The following is a 17,852-nucleotide window of genomic DNA, read 5'->3' as shown; positions in this document are numbered from 1 at the left end:
GGGTAATAGCTCTGAGACTTAACCCCTAGGCTACCAAGGAGGCCCCTGAAAGTGATAATTGGATCTGGAGTTCAGAATAAGTGTTTGTAGTCAAGGATTGAGAGTCATCAACATTTAATTGTTTGAAATTATGGGAGTAAATGTATATAATCTTAGGGATTCAAGAAGAAAAATGTGGCGGTCAAAGCATGAACTTTTGGGAGTAGGACAGAAAAAGAGCTGATACAGAAGATGGAGAGGGCATGGTGTGAAAAGAATCTACTGAATTTGTCAGATATTGGCTATTGGTGATGATTGGTAATGGGATTTCAGTGATGTACAATGAGTAAAAGCCAGATTGTGAATAATTCTGTTTATCTCACTGAATTTGTGCATTGAGTTATAAATTTAAATTTTTTATTAAAATTAAATACTTGTAAGACACAGATAAATTTAGAGAATTTAATAACTGACTTTTGTATCCACTGTGCTTTTTTTTTTTTTTTTTTTTACATAAATCACTTTAAGTTATAGGATAGGACTCAGGAAGTTACCAAAAAAATAGGGGCTTCCCTGGTGGTGCAAGAGGTTAAGCATAGCACTGTGAAGCTATCCAGGGCCTCTGCAGCACAAGTTCAATTCCCAGCCGGCCAGGGAGCAACCCACATGGCGCAGCAGACCGCTCCTGTCTCGCCCACTGCTCCCCTCAGCAGTGTATTTCAGTAGATCCACCTGTTCTGCTCCCTACTTTGTCGCTGGTGAATCCTCTCACCTCCCGCACCTCTGGCCTGTGCCCCAGTTCTTGTATGCATACAAATAAATAAATCTTTAAAAAAAAAGTTACAAAAATGTTTAAAAAAAATAGTATAGACAGGGTCTCCTTTGTGGACTTCAGCTCAGTTTCATACAATCAAGTTCTGGACTAGTGGAAATGATAATGTTTGGCGATGGATAAGAGAACAGTTCAGGTATTGTAAGTTGCGATTTCATACTCCTCCACAGTGAAAGTCCGGAGTTTTGAGCCTCATTGGATCCTTTATCCAATGTGAGCAGGCCTGCTTCTGAGGGCGTATGGGTGGAACTTTTCCAGCTCCCTTTTCACTTAATTGAGCAAGCAGTCCTTTAGAAAATTTTTTGGCTCATAATAAGAATTATACTTCCAGCTCTTCCCTGAAATAGGCTCCTAATCAGATTTATTTTGCTTTGTTGCTTAAATCAGAAGTCTAATTAACTGTTTCTTAATTTTATTCTTGGCTTTGTTTCACAGAAAGGGTTTGAGGTCAGATTATATTACTCATTAAAAATATGATTTATATCTTAAATGTATAATACACGATTGTGGTATGAAATTGAAAAGGTCAAAAAAGAGTATATGCATCTTCTTTTGCCCTGTTTCCTACCACTCCACCCAGTTTGCCTTCACAGATTCTACTAGTTAGCAGACTCTTACGTATATTAGAAGTAGACAATACACTAATTTATTCTTTAAGAGCAATTTTAAACTTTAGTGTTTATAATTTAATTGTGTAACCAATATTTGAGATTTTTTTCCATCTGTTTGACAAGTAGCAATTGTATTTTCTTATTCTGATGCCTTTGGAGGAAGAAAATTACACTAATTATATGTTACATGTATGTTTTCATTATGTGAATGGATTGTTGTGTTTGAATTTTTGTTCATAAGCCCCTCAAAATGTGACAGAATATGACAAAACAGTGTAAAATGTTTATTAGAAAGCTTTAAGTTACTATGTGGAATGTTAATGGAACATTAATCTTGTTTTGGGGAGACAGTCGAAATTATATTTTTAGGATACTGAATTTTTTTTTTAACTTTTCCCTTGCCATATTGGTACTAGAGGTCTTTCTTAAAGTTCAGCTCTAGTGTCACTCTCCATTGCTTGGAGTGATGGCCTTCAAGAAGGGGTGCTTGCATCATTGAATGTGGGAAGAAAATACTAAAACATGTATTTATGCATTTAAGCTTTACTAATACTTGATGTGTGCAGTGATTTTGGTACTATCATTGGCTGTATAAGTCATTCAGATCCTGGAATCTTACTCAAATGCACTGTGGATATACTTAAAAATTGTTCCACTTACTAACGAGAACATGCTGTTTTCAAAGAATTGAATGAAGGAGCTGTCAAAGATGAAGCCCTTTCTTTTAGGTTCCTTAGCCACAGTTTAGACCATTGATAGCCTAACTGCAGCTTCGTAAAATTCACTGACATGGAACCAAGAAATGGAAGCCTATGACCTAATATGTTTTCTTCCTTAGATCAACCTCTCCACTTCTCCTACACCTGCACAGTTAATAAGCCGTTCCCAGGCTTCCAGTTCTACCAGCGGCAGTATTACCCAACAGACTATGTTACTAGGGAGTACCTCCCCTACCCTAACGGCAAGCCAAGCTCAAATGTATCTCCGAGCTCAAATGGTAAGATAAGAGCTACCAAATGTTTTCAGTGTTTAAGGACTTGAGAGAGATCAAAATGTTTCTTGTCTTGATGCAATAAGTAGTGTTTTTAATATTGAAGAATGTTTAACAAATTTTTTATGTCTGTGCTTAGAGCATATACATTTGTGTGATGAAAAATTCTGCTTTTAATTGGTAAATCCTCTTGAAGTATCAAATAGTAACTTGCAAGATTGGGAAGCTAACAGGTTCTCTAACATAGGAGTGATTTTTTTTTTTAATATACAATTTCATGCCTTTTTCAGATTTTTAACATCTCTGAAATTAGATATGTTTTATAATTGATGGCTTCTTATAATTGGCACTATAGTGATACATGAAATATTATAATACTTTGACATTTAAGATTTGATGAAATAGTAAGAAATGTTGAAAACTTGGTTGATAACTATAAATTGGAATTTATATTATAGGATTTTCTGAAATCTGGATAGGAGTGTCTGGTACTTATCCAGATGAGTCCTCTTAGGTTTGATTGTACCCATCTCACATTTTATTTTAGAAAGGTGATTTGTATTCTTAAACTCACATTGATGTTGTGTTATATACGAATGTTAATTTGTATTTTCTATATTTGAGTACCTACCTACTGATTTCCAAATTTAACTGTTGAACTTCTTCAAGAAATATAGAAATTGTTTGACATTTATTTGATTGGTGTCTTTACAGGAAGCTATACAAGAGTGCTTTGACCCTAAAATGCATATATGTATATGTATGTATGTATATATATGTATATACATATATGTGTGTATGTATACACATATATACACTTTTTTTGTCCAGTGAACTGAATATTTACCTGAATCCCCAGTTCTCCACTAAAATTGCAAGGACAGTTTCCCATAGTATTTCTAATGGGAAACAATGACATCCACCTTTTATTTATGGATTACTCAGTGGACCTTACCATATTTCTGGGTTTTTTCCCCATGAGATTTTAGTTAACTAATAATATACTTCAAAATTGTGCTGAACTGTTTGATATGGTTGTTATTTGACTGTTTTAACTTCTAAAACTGACAGATTCATATGGTCTGAGCCATACGAAACTTTAGATTTAGTGCTTTTAACTGTTTGTACTGGAAATTACCTTCTACTGAAAGTTATACTTTGTTGTTTAATTCACTTAAATTTAGTGTACTAAAGTTCTAAAGTTTAAAAGAACACTTAATTTTAAACAGGAATAGTTTTTGAGGATCCAAGTAATTCTTAGTGCAACTTTGAAATAGACTGTTTACACATTTTTGGAACAATTGTCATAATTTACTGTAATGGATTCAATAATCTTTGTGTCACTTGTATTGCCTTTTAAAATTAATGGCATTCTATTTCAATATTAACAGAAAGCATTTAAAAAGAGATGGTGACAATAAGTACATCAAGTATGTTCTTCCTTTTTTTTTAATGTGAAACTTTTTTATAGGCTGTTTTGTTGTTAAATTTTGACATGTTATGGCATTTACATTTAGAATGAATATTTCTTTACAAGTAGTTTGAAAATCAAGAGCAACCTAGATTTGTACTGTAGATCCTAGGTAGCTGAGTGAAACATTACAATGTGGTATGTGGCATAGTTATCTTTTGTGGTAAAGAGGACTGAAAAGGCTTTTTGGTGTTTTGTTTTTTTTTTTCCTCATGTTTCACACAGAAGTTTACTTCGTTTTCAAGAGTAGTGACTATGGTTGTCTATTTTAACTTCCATTTTAGGCCTCCTGCCACAGTAATTCCAAACTGGGAAAATTTTAAGTATACTAGCTTATTTGGGGCAAAATTTGTTTATGAGGATTTCATATTACCAATATGCATTTTCTTTTTTTGAGCACTGATTTTTTTTCCTACTCATCAGAATCATGTGCTGTTTGAAAAATGTTTATGATTTTTTTTTTAGTTCTTTATTATCAGAAATTTCTTTGTCATGTAAAACCTTTTGCTTAGAAAACAATCCTAAACTGCATTGTCTTTCTGTCACAAATTCAGTCTCTCTTGCCTGCTATACATTGTGTGTGGGACATGTTCTTTTGTCTTAGGGTATATTTTTGGTTTTTCTGTCTGTACAGCTGATTTTCACACCCGCTACCACTGTGGCTGCTGTACAGTCTGACATTCCTGTTGTCTCGTCGTCATCGTCATCTTCCTGTCAGTCTGCAGCTACTCAGGTGAGCTTGGCTAGCTTCATAAAGTGGTCTTTGAGGTCTGGATTTCAGGTTAAAGATAATCATACCTTTGTGTTTAAGTTACTGATGGTTTAAGTGCTTTGTCATGTGTTCGAGACTTAATAAAATAAAATGAAAGCTTCAAGAAAGGTTTTTTGTACTATAGAAATTATATCGCCATTTGACCACAGATAGTCAGATTGATGTTAGTGAAATTTAATAGCTTTTGCTAATGATGCCATATGTTTAGTTTTATTATAAAGCAGACTAAATTCTCTTAAATGAGATGTATTCTTTTGTGTAGGTTCTGTTGCAATCAATTATTTAGTGATAAGTCAAAATGGGTTTTAAGTTTAAAAATAAATTTGATAAATTTTATATTAAAAAAATGGAATATAATATTGCTTTTGTACAAGGAAAAAAAAAAAGACCGTAACTTCTGACCATTCACAGAAATAAACTAGAAATAAAATGTAAGCCTAAAGGAAAAAAGTCAAAACTATAAAACTTCTAGAAGAAAACATAGAAGTTATCTTTGCAACTCTAGGATAGGTAAGGCTTTCTTAGGTAGGACACAAAAAACACAAACCTTAGAAGAAAATAATGACATATTGGACCAGTAAAATTATAAACTGTTCTTTGAAAAAAAATGAAGAGGTAAACCCTAGACTTAGGAAAAATATTCATGATATATGTATTTATATGCAGAATATGCAGAGTATGTTTATAATTCAGTATCAACAGCAGTTTAATTAAAATGGATAAAGGCTTTGACTACTTTCCAAAAGAAGATATACAAATATCAATAAGCACATGAAAAAATGCTCAACATCATTAATCTTAATAGAAATACAAATCAAAACCACAATGAATATCACTGCACTTTCACTAGAATGACTTAAATGAAGGAGACAATTAATACCATGTGTTGGGAAGAATATAGAGCAAACATACTCTCACACATTTCTGGTAAGAGAGTAAAATGTACAACCACTTTGGAAAACTGTCAGTTCAATGTAAAGAGGTTTATCCTGAGAGATTTTAAAACATATCCATATGAAGATTTGTGTAAACAAATGGTTCTTAGCAGCTTTATTTAGAATCATTCCAAACTTTTAACAACCAGCTCTCTTAACCAGTGATTGGATAGGCAAATTAAGGTATAGTAATAGAGTAGAATACTACTCAGAAATTAAGTAGAACTGACTACTGATACATCGCAGAAACATTATAATTAGTGAAAGAAGCCAGAACACCAGAGTGCATACTCTGAGTACATTTATGTGACTGATAGTGGAAAAAAAGTCAAATTGGTCATACTTGTGAAGATTAACTGGGAAGGTGCATAAGTTTTTGGCTGATGGAAATTCTCTATCTTGATTGGGATAGTGGTAACGTGGTTTATGCATTTTCCAAAACTCATTGAACTGGCTAATTCATTTTATTGTATATAAATTACACCTCAGTAAAGTTTATGAAAGTGAATTAAATTGTGTAAATTTTAAATAAAACAGTTATATAGAATATTATTTCTTTGTATGATAGCAATTGTCCATAGTGTTTTAGACTCATGGCAGAAATGGTATATATAGGGTTATCCTTTGTTAATCATTTCAGTAATCTTCTGCTAAGTAAATAATGAGACAGTAATGATATTCTTTGGTACTTCTCATAGAACTCTTGTATATTATTTTATTTAAATATAAAGACCAGTTTTCATAAATCTGTATGTAAAGATGGTGATCAGCTAAACTTAAGAGTTCTCCTCTTGTGTGCTGTGATCTTCCACAATTCCTTAATTTTTTTTTTGGACAAATTTCCATCTTTACAAAATGAAACCTTTACTTTGTTAACTTTTTTTTTTATCTCAGTAGAACAAATTTGTTGTAATTATCTTCCTTTTTTTAAATTTTTTTTTTATAAAACCTAATAGAGCTTAGAAAACTCAACTTTCAGAATATTTTAAATTCTATTTTTTTATTTGTACTTGACTTTGCTCCAACTAAAATCTTAATTGACTTATACAATACTACAACAAAAAGAGATAAATTGGAAATCATGCAAGAAAAAAAGCACAAATAATAGGAATGGCATGGAGCTGAGTGAAGTAGCTAGTAGTGAAAAGAGAAATGCAACAACTACAAGGATTCATGATTGCCAGGGTAAAACAAACCAGTTGTTAGGGAATAAAACAAACATATTCTCTAGAGCACATCTGTCTTGTGGTTCTCATGGAGCGTCTTTAGTAGCATCTCTAATGTGAACATAGTTGAAGAAACTTATAAAAATAGTTCTTCAGGGTTCAGTTTGATGTGATACAGATATATGGCTCTGTGGTATTCTAATTTATTTCAAGGATGGAACTTGGCGTGAATTGAACGTTAGGAATTTGTCTACAAATGTTGTTTTTCTTTGCTGTGCTTTTGAAATGGCAGTAAATGAGACTGTAGTGATAGATGGTGCTAATATTTTTAATATATCAGTGGTAATTTTCCTCAAATTTAGTGGTGAGTTTTGAAAACTTGGTGCTTCATTTTAAACTAATATTTGCAATTTTAAAAACAAGTTGTTTGTATTTGAGAAATGCTAGATTTAAAGTTTTATTTTACAGAAGTTACAGAAGTCTGTATAATTAAATTTTTACTTACTGTTAAACTTTATTTACAGCTTATAGTAAAAAAATAAGAAATTTGTTCTGTCTTACATTTACTAAGTATTTAAAATGCTCTATTTGTTTTACCCACTATGCCAAAAGGAAAAAAAAAATTTGACTTTTAGAAAGATAAATTAGCACTATTTTTTTTAACATTTATTTTACATATTTAGGAATACAAGAGCTGGAATGTAGGCCAGAGGTGTTGTGGGGGGTGTTGAGAGGATTCACCAGAGAGAGTGGGGAGCAAAACAGGCAGACTGAAATATGCTGCTGAGGGGAGCAGCAGGTGAGACAGGAGAGGTCTGCTTAGAGATGGAATTCACATTGCAGATAGCTTCATAGTGCTGAGACTTAACCCTTTGTGCCTTCAGGGAGGCCCATTTTTTTCACTAATGTTAATAGAAAAGTAAGAAATCTTGCTTAACAAGGTTATCTGGGGTATGCTATTAGAATAGTGGGGGAAAAAATCTCCATTTAAAAGTCAGTAACTCAGTTCTGCTGCCAGCAATGTGACATTAACTCTTGGTTTCCTCATGTGCAAAGGGATTCTATGGTAATTCATGCAATGTTATTTAGATACAAATTTAGATACTGATGTGAGAATATTTGGGTAATGTACTGTAAAAATGTGGGATGTAGAATGGAATAATACTCAGCAATCAAAAAGATAAACTCATGCCATTCACAGCAACATGGATGGGGCTAGAAGGAATTATGCTCAGTGAAATAAGTCAGAAAGAAAAAGAAAAATATTGGATGGTTTTATTTATAGCAGGAATATAGGGGAACCAAATAAGGTATTAGTGTAAAAAATTAATAACAATACAAAACACAACAAAACAAAAAGAGACAATTATAAATCAGAGACATCCTGCAGGGGAGGAGGAGGGAGAGGGATCAGAGGGAGAGAGGGAGGACCACAGGGGACTGTGGTGATGGTGCACGGGTGCATTGGTGAAGGAAATTCTATGGGGACTACACCTGAGGAGGTGGGAGGAAGCAAATACTGTTTAAAAATGAACAATGATGTAAAAAAAAAAAAAAAAAAGTGGGATGTGGAAAAGCCAGTATGCTTCATGTGAAACCTAGACTTTCAGAAGTTAGAAAGTTTCCATAATTTGATCACAAGAGAAGTACAGATGAAATGGAAATTGGACATTAGAGTGCCTAATGGAAAATATGGGTTCTCTTCAAAAGTGAACTCTGTCAAGGAAATCTGCATATATGATCTTTCTGTTAAGAGCTAAAATAACTTTGTAATATAGGAGTAGCATTTACATGTTTGAAATGTATTGTAAATACTTAGGCCAAGATGATCATAGGTAATCTAGGCACATTCTAAAATTTATATATGTGTATAAGTGATACAGAGCGTATATTATGTGTCCATATATTTTCTTACAGAATTCTAGAAAATAAAAGGAAAACTAGATAAAGTAAATTATTTTCTAGAAATGAACTACTGCAGGTCTTAGGATTCGTTATGTCAAATCTTTATTTACTGTGAATATACTTTTAATTTGAAGGAAGATTTTCAAGTTTTTCAGATTTTTATAATGCGATCTTTGGCTATGATTTTATATAGTCCTTTTCAGGTCATGCATGGCAGATGTTAAATTTTGCACTGTTTTTCTTTGCTCCTTGAGAAATTTTAATGTGCCTCCACTAAATATTTGTTGAGATTTTTTTTGTTGTTAAATATCAACAGATTTTAATAATAGCTTAAGAAAACTGAAGACTAAGTACTTGCCTCCCACAAGCCCTGTGATTATGTATTTCAGATTCATCTATAGAAAATTACCTTAGACTGGAGGTTCTGTTATGTTTGTAGCACTGAACTGTGGGGAGTATAAAAATGACTTCAGAGATGAAGCCCACCATCCAATATCAGTATTTGCAGATATTATTAATTCTAAAATAAGCTCAACATTTGTCAGTGCTATTTGATCTAAATTCTATGGGAAATGTGTTATAGAGGGTAGGATAAATTATTTCTAACCAGGGATGTGGGGAGTTTTCTTATGCAGTATCAGTGGGATTTTTACTGAAGATGGGTTGGGCTTCAGGGGACAACTTTGAAGAATGGCATTTTAGGCAAGAAAACTTGAAGAAGGGCTCTAAATGAAAGGAAGTACAAGGTACATTGGAGAAGGTTAAGCAAAACAATTTGGCTAGAATATCAGTATTTGTGGATTGGTGTAGTGAGTAGATAGTGGGGCTCAAAGTGGTTTTGGGTGTAGTCTTGGAGGTCTTTGAGTAGCAAGTTGAGAAATTTGGATTTTAGCTTATTTTATTTTTGTATTAAATTTCCACAATACAGTGGCTATTACTCCACTTATATGGCTAAGAATAATGAGAACACGCTGTATATGGTCTCACCTAGAAAATTATTTTGGTAGTTTAGAATAGAACTAGTAAAAAACTGACATGAAGTAAGTGGTTGTATCCGTTGTTGGCTGAACATTACATTTGGTCCTTGAAAGAGAAAATAACAGCTTTTGAGTGTCAGTTTAATGATCTAGTTGTAGAGACAGAACACACTTGAAAATAAAGAACATTCATAAATCATTTGCCTTGTTGCTTTAGAGTCTCTTTCATTTCGTTTTTTCTCCCAGACTTCACCACCATAAATGTATACGGTATATTCATTCTCCATAGGCAGTTGGAGAGGGGTTTTCTGTCCTCTCTTTGGAGGTGTTATAATTACTCAGGTGAGAGTAATTGGGCTGATCCTTGCTACCATTCAGACTGGCAGTTTGTTTACAATAGCCGTGGGTATATACGTGAATCTTCACATAAACCATTTCAAGGTCATGTACAAGTCAGTTTTGTACATTAAAAATGATGTTCATAGAAAAATGCCTTTCATAATTATCACAGTGGGGTAGGTGATGGACTAGTTTTCTTAAAAGAAAATAATTTTTATAAGCTGGTAACTTTTGTTATTTTTTTCTGATCTTTACTAAGACAGCAATTTTGTATTTGCACTCTTAATCATGCATAGTAACTTTTGACAAGTTTATGAGGTACTTGCAACCTTCAGAGAAGGCACCTTGGGCTCTCCCTCTGTAGCTTTGTTTAAATTTTCTCCTTTACCTGGAATGCCCTTTGCTTTCTCTTTCCCTTTGGTTGTGGTCGATATGGAAACCTTAAAATGTAGTACTTTGCAGAGTAATTTCCTTGTATTCATAGTTACTTTGCAATACATATGTATATATATTCCAGTTTCATTTACTTATTGATTCTCAATGTGGTTAAATTGTCACTAAAGATAGGATTACTTAGGATGATACACTTTCCTTTCCTTCCGGATTAATAAATTGTTTCAAGTGTTTGTAGCTTTGCATATGAAAAGTGTAATATAAATGTTATTGTAAATCATTGTTCATTGTTGTTATAGGTAATGATTACCACATCAATTAATACCACATGTTTTATCCTTATTTTTGTTATGTGGTTCTTAGGTTCAGAATTTAACGTTACGCAGCCAGAAGTTGGGTGTATTATCTAGCTCACAGAATGGTCCGCCAAAAAGCACTAGTCAAACTCAGTCATTGACAATTTGTCATAACAAAACAACAGTGGCCAGTTCTAAAACCAGCCAACGAGATCCTTCTCCAGAAAGTAATAAGAAAGGAGAAAGTCCAAGTCTGGAATCGCGAAGCACAGCTGTCACCCGGACGTCAAGTATTCACCAATTAATAGCACCAGGTGGGATGAAACTTTTGTTGAAATTAGTTGCATTATTCATTTTCTTACTAGGCAGAGCAAAACAAAAGATTTTCATTACTTGAAGATGAATGATATCTTTAAAACATTTTAAAATATAAATTTCATAAGCTAAAAAAAGACCATGTCAACATTATAGCTTAAAAAAAGAAATCAAAAGGCTGCAACAGCTGAAACATTATAATGAAGTATATATTTTTTGTCAATTGACATTTAATTAACATTTTCATTATGCGTAGGCCTCCTATTAGATTAAAAAAAAACCAAAACAAAAAACCTTCTACGCTTTTAGCTTAAAAGAAAGGATTTGCCTATAGTTTATTTAATATGCTTAGTGGGACCAACTAAAGCTCTTGTAAAAAAAAAAAATAAAGCAAATATTTTTCTGTTTAAAGTTGTCATTAGTTGGAAGAATTTATTATTTTCCAAAAATAAGGATTATGCATCATTATTTTCCTTACCATTTGCTTTCTTTCCATTTTTGATTTCATCTCTTGAGAGGAAGGTGTCAGGGAATCAATTAAATCATTTTCATTCTCATCAACCTTTGAATTCCACTTGTACTCCCCTCTGCTTTCTACAGATAACCTTGCTTCATGGTTCTCATGCTGAAAATGTTGGGGCAATCCAGAGTGAGTTACCTTACCATCTCTTCTACTCATCTCAGAATTTCTCAGTGTTGAGCTGTCTTGGTATCTAATAAGTTAAGGAATTATCTGCTTTTTTCTTTAAAGTTAGCACTATTTTCTTATCACTGATTGAATCTTTTTTTACCTGCTTCTGGCCTACTCTCATAGTTATTATAGCATCTTTTTTTCTCCCTCATACAGCATCCTTTCCTTGCTTCTCAAACATATTTAGTTCTCTCTATACTTAATATATCTGCATATGTTTTTATACCAGTATAACTAGTTTATTGAAGGTATGTGTGTGTCATGCACTGGGGTAGGCACATAACATATATTTCATTAGAAAAAATCCTTTGATCCAACCTTTTCAGGTAAGCATCTTTTTTATATCATTTTAGAACTCTGTATTGCTTTTTAGAGATTCAGTTTACATTATTGATGCATACTTTTTATCCATCTAAACCTATAAGTACAAATCTCTTTTCATATTTCCTCTGTCCTAATATTGCCAATATTCTTTGCATCATGCAATCTCAAAATCTTGGGATTGTTTGATTTCCCCTAGTGGGACATCTCTCATCATTCTGAGCTTCTATAGTATTTTAATGCTTTTTCTTTTTATTGTTATTTATATACTTATTGATCTTAACTTTCCTACAATACAGAAAACTCTTTGAGGATAGGATAATGTCAACATTTTACATTTATTAACTCTTAAATCTTTTTTCAGATTTACATTTTTATCTTTCTATCTTGACAACACTAGGTTGTACCTTATATGTCCTTGTCTATAACAGGTACATAGTATGTTGTAGTAATAGTTGATTTTTGTTTTTTCATTGAATAGTGGACATTATGGCAAAACTTTTCGCATTTGTACTAAGTAGGTATCACTGTTTAGAATTGTTAAATCTGAATATTAGATAAGTGCAGGCTTTGTTATAATGAATAAATAAATAAATCCCTTTATAGTGTAGGTAGGTGTGAGTTCTTTTTTATAAAAATCTTTGTGCTGGATCCTGCTCTCTGTATGGCTTTATCAAAAAAACCATATAGGATTATTGTATTACATTGTCTAGAGTATTCTTACCTTAAACTAACCTCTGGCCAGTGTTGATAGAAAGTCAGTGTGGAGCAACAGTTGATCACTGTACTTGGAATGACTTGCTCAGGGAACAAATCCTATGATTTGTCTAGTCCTGAGGTGATTATAATGAATAATAGTAATCATTAGAATTCTCCTTCCAAAAAGAATGCTACTTCAGTGAAAGTTAAGAACTCTTGCAGTGTTAATTCAAGCAAGGAGACCTACTTCTGGATTTTCAGTCCTCCAGAACTCCCAATATCTCATTCTAAGTTCACATTTATTCTTCTCCCTTTCATTGATAGTGTGATAATGTCTTTCCCTAGTGGCCAGTATTATATGTAGGCATGAAAGACATCAATAAACTGAAGCCATCAAACAGTGATGAGACAATTGCAATTCCAAATTTAGATCTTACATGCTATTAACCAAGCTCCACCTTTCAGCATGGAGTTTGTTTCTAGTAGTCATTACCTTAACATTCTGAGATTAAGGATACATTTTTGCCCTAACTAGATATACTTTAAATATGTATAATTTTCACACGATTCTTGTTTAGAAAGGATTTCCCTAGCTTTTCCCAATGTGTAAAATGCGTCTTTATGTAGAAGAGGCATAATGATGAGGACACTACTTATAACTCAGTTTTGCTTGTGCTTACATATATTACCCTTATTGTGAGTGACTTCTCTGGAGAAAACAGATACTGTGACTTATAGGTTACTGTGGTTTTGGCCTTTTTATTTTGTGGGGGAGGAAAGTAAAACATTATTTAGGTAGCGTGGACTTTTGTTTACCATATTCTCTCTGCAAACATAGTTAGTGCCCTCTGAAATTTAGCTGGTCCCTGAAATTTCATTTCTTAGTTAACAGTGATTTTTAGTCACGCTGTCAGACTCACACATGTGTTTTGGTTAACTAAATTATATTAGTGTTTTATACAAAATCTTTTCTCTTCTTGGGTCAAAATAATAGCAATTCTTCATATGCGGGAAGATGTATAGGTAATTACTTTGACTATTAGTTGGAATAATGTATAGACAGAAAATGAAAAGGATGAGGCCTTTATTTTGTGAATTATGATAAAAGCATTTTTATGATTTTGAAGTTATCTTTTATATGTTATACTTATTCAGCGATACTACTTTTTTTTTTGCAGAATGCTTTGAAGTGGATAAAACTTTATAAAAGTTAATGTCAGTATTCTCATGACCTATAAAATTTAATAAGAATTAATTGTATAGATTCAGATTTATGAACCAATTCTCCTAGGCAGTTTTTGGGGAGAATTGGCCACTGTAGAGCTTATTTTATAAAATACAGGTTTCAAAGAAAAGTTGTTTTTCATTAAGTTTGCAATTCATTTTTAACTTACAAACTTATAATCAATTTCTGATAATTATGATCTGATGTGAAAGTTTTCCTCCTTCAGGTTAATTTTTAAAATTCTATATTATTTTTCAAATAGATACTAATTGTCTTTTTTTTCCTCTCACAGCTTCATATCCTCCAATTCAGCCTCATCCTCTAATAAAACATCAGCAGATTCCTCTTCATTCACCACCTCCCAAGGTTTCCCATCATCAACTGATATTACAACAGCAGCAACAGCAAATTCAGCCAATCACACTTCAAAATTCAACTCAAGACCCACCCCCATCCCAGCACTGTTTACCACTCCAAAACCATGGCCTTCCTGCAACTCCCAGTAATGCCCAGTCACAGCACTGTTCACCAATTCAGAGTCATCCCCCTTCTTTGACAATGTCTCCTAACCAGTCTCAGTCAGCACAGCAATCTGTAGTGGTATCTCCTCCGCCACCTCATTCACCTAGTCAGTCTCCTACTATAATTATTCATCCACAAGCGCTTATTCAGCCACACCCTCTTGTGTCATCAGCTCTCCAGACAGGGCCAAACTTGCAGCAGTCCACTGCTAATCAGGTGCAGCCTTCAGCACAGCTGAATCTTCCATCCCATCTTCCACTTCCCACTTCCCCTGTTGTGCACATTGGCCCAGTTCAGCAGTCCACTTTAGTGTCTCCAGGTCAGCAGATTGTGTCTCCAACATCACACCAGCAATATTCAACTCTGCAATCCTCTCCAATCCCAATTGCCACCTCTCCACAATTGTCAGCATCTCCTCCAGCTCAAATTCCACCACTACCCCTGCAGTCTATGCAGTCTTTACAAGTGCAGCCTGAAATTCTGTCCCAGGGCCAGGTTTTGGTACAGAATGCTCTGGTTTCAGAAGAGGAGCTTCCAGCTGCAGAAGCTTTGGTCCAGTTGCCATTTCAGACTCTTCCTCCTCCACAGACTGTTGCTGTAAACCTACAAGTACAGCCACCAGCACCTGTTGATCCACCAGTGGTAAGCCCTTGGAAGCTCTTTGACTTTCTTGCTGAACTGAAAGTAAAAACTATTTTCTCCCACATTCTATCATTAGATCTAAATGCCTATGAATTTGAAAAAAAAAATGAAATTTTCACCTGTCAATGTGTGACAGACATGCTGTATGGGGACAAAAAAGTTGCCATTTGTTGTAGTATGGTTGCATGCTTGATAATTTTGTGGTGGTATTAAAGTCCCTCGTTAATTTTATTACTATTTAAACAAATCCATCTGCTATCTTTACAGAGTTGATTTTTTTTCCCCAAGGGAATGCATTTGAACCAGTGTCATCTGCACAAAGTTTTTTCTCTTAAGGTGATTATCCTTCATAGATCCCTTCTGTTGGCTTGTGTGTTCTTAAACGTATGGTTTATCTAGATAACCTTTTTGGTTGTATGCATTCTGAAGTCCTGGGCCTTTAGGAGCTTCTGTTTTAAGCTGGAGGCATGCTTGTAAGATGTAATTTTTTAGTAAAATTTATTCTACAAAAAAGTTCAACTTTGCAAAAGATACTAACTGTAGACCATTTTTTAGGATGATTAGACTTGAATTTTTAAATTTTTACTGAAAGAAAATGTGTACCTAATATAGTTCTCATTTAAAACTTGAAGGCTCAGTGGATGGATTTAATACTGATGATTAAAATTTCATTGGGTGAGTGAATATTTTGAATAATTGGTGAAATTTATCAGAATAAATGTAAAAATCATATATATTGCCTTGAAAGGAAAATTATCTTAATTTTTTTAAACATTCTCTAAAGGATTTCCTTAAATTTATAAAATAATTTACAAAAATATTGAAATGAAGTTTCTAAATATTTAGTCAGAATGATCAAATTCATAATTTATAATTGAGGAAAAAACTTTCCCAAAGGAGGTTTTATATCAAACCTTACTGAAGAGACTTGATCATGTAAAGACTAACCATTAGCTCAGAAAGGAAAGGGTTTCAAAGTCTGTTCCTCAACTGGAGGAACAGTTTAGATTCTTTATTCTCGTCATTTTGACTGATCTTAATAGTCATAGAGATTGAATTCTAATTGCTATTCACTTTTTTTTATAAACAAAACATGGCAGAAAGAACAATGGACATGTAGAAATAAGTTTGTTATTCAGTTTTCATGTCTATTTTTTAAATAAATTTTTGAAGAGTTTAAAAAATCAAATTTGGGGCCTCCCCAGGTGGCGCAGCGGTTGAGCGCTGGGTTGCGAGGCTGCCCGCAGCCTCTGCAGCACCAGTTCGATCCCTGGCCACCGGTGAGGGTCCCACCAAAAAAAAAAAAAAAAAAAATCAAATTTGAAGACTTTAAAAAATTAAATTTAGATTTATGTTTTCACTTTCTAGTTCTGTGAATTCATTTCTAACAACTGAAAAATTAAAATTTTTCTATATGCCTTAAATTTTTTTTTAAAGATTTATTTATTTATAAAAGAACTGGGGTACAGGCTAGATGCGCGGGAGGGTGAGAGGATTCACCAGGGGTAGAGCAGGGAACAGAACAGGCAGACGACCCAAATACAGTGCTGAGGGGAGCAGCAGGCGCAACAGGAGAGGTCTGCCATGTGATGTGGGACCCTTGCTAGCTGGCCGGTATTGAACCTGAGCTGCAGAGGCTGCGTACAGCTTCACAACTCGGCTCTCAACCGCCTCTGCCACCATGGGAGGCCCATGCCTTAAATTTTTTTTAATAGTTTTTGTTAGAAAAACTTCGAAGGCACTTTTTTGTATAGAAATACCACAAATATAGGGCCTCCCTGGTGGTACAGCGGTTGAGCAATGGGTTGCGAAGCTGCCAGTATCCTCTGCAGTGCTGTTTTGATCCCCGGCTGCCGGGCAAGGATCCCACATGGCGCGCAGACCTCTCCCACCGCCCGCTGCTCCCCTCAGCAGTGTATTTCGTCACTCTGCCTGTTCTGCTCCTCGCTCTGGCTCTGGTGAATTCTCTCACCCTCCCGCACTTCTGACTGTGCTCAGTGCTTGTATAAATAAATAAAATCTTTAAAAAAAAAAAAGGAAATACCACAAATATAGTAGTAATAGCTTAGTTAAACCTAAGAATACATTTAAGATTATCCTTCCTCATTTCTTTAAAATTAAAAAAAAATTGTAATTTTTATAGAGTACAATGTTTTTTTTTTTTTAAAACTTTCTCTATTAAATTACTATTTTTTTCTATTACCTTTGCTTAAAGGTATTTTTTAAAACCAAAACATATTTCTTACTGAATTGTGCTTTGCTGGTTGTTTCAAATATTTAAATAGATATATTACTTCTTAAGAGATTTGAGATTTTGAAAGGCAAGGGTGAATTAGCAAAGTAAAATCAATGTTTCATAAAGGCTATATTTATAAATGAACTAAGATTTTGCATTGACATTTGGATATGAAAAGTAAGATATATAGTAAAAATAGATAATTTTGAACTAATAAATATTCCTCAATTTAGGAGCAGGAGACAAATGTGATAAATGTACTTTATTGAGATCATTGCTAGTGTTAGAGTAGTAGTTACGAGCTAGACAGAAACTGTCATATATAGTTTCCTAATGATCTTTTGAGCAATACCTCCACTTCCCTTTATTTAGTATTTGAGTTGTTACACTTAGATATTTTTGAACTGGTGGTGCTAGAAGTCTGTGACAGATGTTTTTACCTGCTTTTATTCAGTAACTTATTTTGCCTTTACGTGGCAGATTTAGAACAAAGTAAGGTATACTTTAGATTAAATAGAAAGAATGAAAAGTATT

General features: G+C 33.7%; 1 protein-coding gene across 3 annotated transcripts in view; it reads left to right on the top strand.

Moving 5' to 3' along the window:
- Positions 1–17,852, top strand: part of PHC3 (polyhomeotic homolog 3) — a gene marked incomplete at both ends in the record, with an annotated part of 72,612 nt that overhangs the window by 29,292 nt on the left and 25,468 nt on the right. Inside the window, 5 exons of one of the 3 annotated variants that reach the window (XM_084231629.1) lie at positions 2,261–2,419; positions 4,519–4,617; positions 10,735–10,981; positions 14,211–14,656; positions 14,768–15,082. In XM_084231629.1, the coding sequence (XP_084087755.1) occupies positions 2,261–2,419; positions 4,519–4,617; positions 10,735–10,981; positions 14,211–14,656; positions 14,768–15,082 (1,266 nt within the window). Of the gene's footprint in view, positions 1–2,260; positions 2,420–4,518; positions 4,618–10,734; positions 10,982–14,210; positions 15,083–17,852 lie in introns of all 3 variants that reach the window. The other 2 variants (XM_084231628.1, XM_084231627.1) reach the window with 2 other exon arrangements.

This window comes from Talpa europaea, assembly GCF_964194135.1.
Source record: "Talpa europaea genome assembly, chromosome: 4".
In the NCBI taxonomy this organism is placed as follows: domain Eukaryota; kingdom Metazoa; phylum Chordata; class Mammalia; order Eulipotyphla; family Talpidae; genus Talpa; species Talpa europaea.
This window is presented reverse-complemented; position numbering and strand designations above follow the sequence as displayed.